At 45.6% G+C, this 2,980-nt stretch overlaps 1 protein-coding gene across 1 annotated transcript in view; it reads left to right on the forward strand.

Annotated features, from left to right (window-relative positions):
- Positions 1-19, forward strand: part of H257_18320 (hypothetical protein) — a gene marked incomplete at both ends in the record, with an annotated part of 2,298 nt that extends 2,279 nt beyond the window's left edge. Inside the window, one exon of the mRNA XM_009847356.1 lies at positions 15-19. Within this exon, the coding sequence (XP_009845658.1) occupies positions 15-19 (5 nt within the window). The remainder of the gene's footprint in view (positions 1-14) is intronic.
- Between the last annotated feature and the right edge of the window lie 2,961 nt (positions 20-2,980).

The following is a 2,980-nucleotide window of genomic DNA, read 5'->3' on the forward strand; positions in this document are numbered from 1 at the left end:
ACCACCATGCCTAGCGTGACCACGAAGAAGCCCACGACTGCCTACCCCAAGCCTGGTTGTGCCAAACCTACCACCATGCCTAACATCACCACGAAGAAGCCCACGACTGCCTACCCCAAGCCTGGTTGTGCCAAACCTACCACCGTGCCCAACGCGACCACGATGAATCCCACGACTACCTCCCCTTATACTACCTCGGCCCCGTACCCGACCAAATCTACCACCATGCCTAACATGACCACGATGAGGCCCACGACTGCCTACCCCAAGCCTGGTTGTGCCACATGCGACGTTTGCTACTATCCTGGCGCCGACTACTGCTTGGATGACTTCTCCAAGGACGACTGCGAATACTACAGACCTAAACATGGAACGTTGTGGTGTGGCAACTAGAGAGTTGTGGTTGTTAATGTTGCACAGACAATATACCGGTATGTTATCTTTGAAGGTAATATACGTGCTACCGATCTCATAGATTTTGGCAGCTTGCCGACTTATCCAGCTACAGTGTACCCCAGCTGTCCCCATTAACAATAAACTAGGTGTTGCTCGTATTTGTTCCTCATATAAGCATGTAGAATATGAGCTATTCGCTTCAATGTTTTTTGTATGGAGCGAGTGCAGGTTTCTGTATGTCTTGGTGAGTGTCTTTTCAAATGTCGGCGGAACACACTGATACAAACGGATAATTATCCGGGAAATACAAACGTGCACTTGCTCCGTGACACTGAGCTACGAGAGTGCAGATAATGCAACTGTGGACCTTCCTCTTAACGTAGAGAGCCAGTTAAGTTTATGGTGCACGGGACAGTTTAAGGTGCCTCAAATGCCAATGGAATTGCTTGAATTTTGGAGTAGCCAATCGAATCACATGACTGTAAGGCCGTGTTCGGAGCAAAATGGATTCTGACTCCAGAATCTAGGTTTTTGAATCCGGATTAACGTAACGAGGCAATTTATGGACACCTTTTTTGTCGAAGGTAGCTCGAAAATTTGCTGCGAATGTTGCAAATTTTATCTATAGAACTTGATTCATCAAGTTTAAGGAGGTATTGCAGCGTTAGGTGGATTTGAAGTATTGAATGTTCATTGGGTCAGATGCGCCAATTTATGGACAGGGTACTTTAGAGCATCCCCACCGGTGCGACTGTAAACGCTATTATACAGTTCTATCCGGATTATTTACAGTTTTGACAACCCCACCGGGCGACTGTAAAATTTTACCGCGAGACGCCAAATCGGCCAGATTTACAAGTCGCGACTGTAAAATATAGTTTTGACGAATTAGCCAATAACATGCTATCAATGGATAATTTTGTCCAATCATGTGCGTTATGGAGTCAATAATCAGTTGGTTCAGAAATGGAATCAGCTAAGGCCGCCGTGGTTCCAACTTCACGACCGACGAAGACTATGTACCAGCTTGTCCGGTCATGGATCAACATCTCTCAAGATGTGTCCAAGGGTAGTACTCATCACGCATCACCACACCGTCCATGATTCGTTTAAACAGCGGTCTGGCCATTCGAAAATGATGGCGAAACTTGGCTTCGCCGTAGATTGGATTGGGGTCAAAGTAGTAGGTAAATCCGAGCATGCGCAGCCTCGCTATGTCGTGGTAGGTCTGGCTGGCGGTTGGCAATAGAGCCTTTAGGGCGCGCAGAAGACTGATGAAAGCCAAGAATCTCCCAAGCTTGATCCATGGCATCATCGTCGTCCTCCCACGCCATCGCGCCAGGTGTTCATTTCCGGATAATAACATTATTCGGATGTTTTACAGTTTTACAGCTGGTGTTGACAAAAATCAAAATACAGGAACTGTAAAACGGTATTTTACAGTCTGATTATACAGTCGCACCGGTGGGGATGCCCTTATACGGAGTACTCAATTTGACTAACTGTAAACTAAAAGTTCGTTCGATTCGATTGTCCAATGTAAACAAATATAAGATGTCACAGTATATATAAGCAATCAAAGGATATAGAATTTAAACGACCAGTCAACTGTCGACCACGTCGTCACAAGGTGCACACTCCGCAATGTCAACATCCTGACCACCAAGTAAGCTCAGAAACGTTCCAGTGCTGATCAAGGTGGCGCAGCAAGGTCATGTGAGGTATATCGTGCAGTTTCGCGGCGGCAGCAATGCTGGAGCCATTGTCACTGGCTTCGATCGCGGCTTCCATAGCGGCCATATCGTATTGCTTGCGTTTTGAGCTCATGATGTCAAATGCAAAAGTGATGAGTGATATTATGAGCTTCAGATTTTCGCGCCATGGTGCCGCGCCTCCGCTATTGTTCGGATAATTGATTCTCTTTGAATTTATTTCTGTGTGCAATATTGGTTACAAAAGTGTTTCAGTATTAGTGTAAGTTGAACTTGATTTTGATTGGCTGGTGCACCCCGTCCATAAATTGGCGCATGCCCATAAATTGACTCGTTACGTTATGTCAAAGAGTTGCACCGAACACGATTGGAACTCTGCCACCCAAATGCCGAAAAATTACAAGAACACTGGCATTCTATTGGCCACATCCTGGTCATTGGACTATATCATTGGTCTACATTGGTTTTTGCTCATTTTTATTGGCTCCACTATCTATGACTGCTCTTTGTAGGCATTTTGACAGCGAAGTACAATGCTAATCAAGTATTCTGACCGAAAAGTTGCAGCACGTCATGCACGAAAATCGGCCATGTAACGTTAGACGCTTTCTTGGCGGCGATTGCGCCGGGTTTACAGAATACGACGCGTTCCGCTGCAAGCGTAGTGCGCGATTATAGCGTGATCCTAGACGAAGATGACATGTAGCTACATATCATATAACTTTACTGGAGGGCAAGATATCCACTTCACAATTCAAGGTCCATTCGATGGTACAGCGACTTCGTAGCGGGTTTTGACGAACATATTCAGTTGTGCAAGGAGATATACAAGTACCGACTTCTACAAGGATGAGATACAAGTAACTGCGTGT

Source organism: Aphanomyces astaci, assembly GCF_000520075.1.
Source record: "Aphanomyces astaci strain APO3 unplaced genomic scaffold supercont1.154, whole genome shotgun sequence".
NCBI lineage: Eukaryota > Oomycota > Saprolegniomycetes > Saprolegniales > Verrucalvaceae > Aphanomyces > Aphanomyces astaci.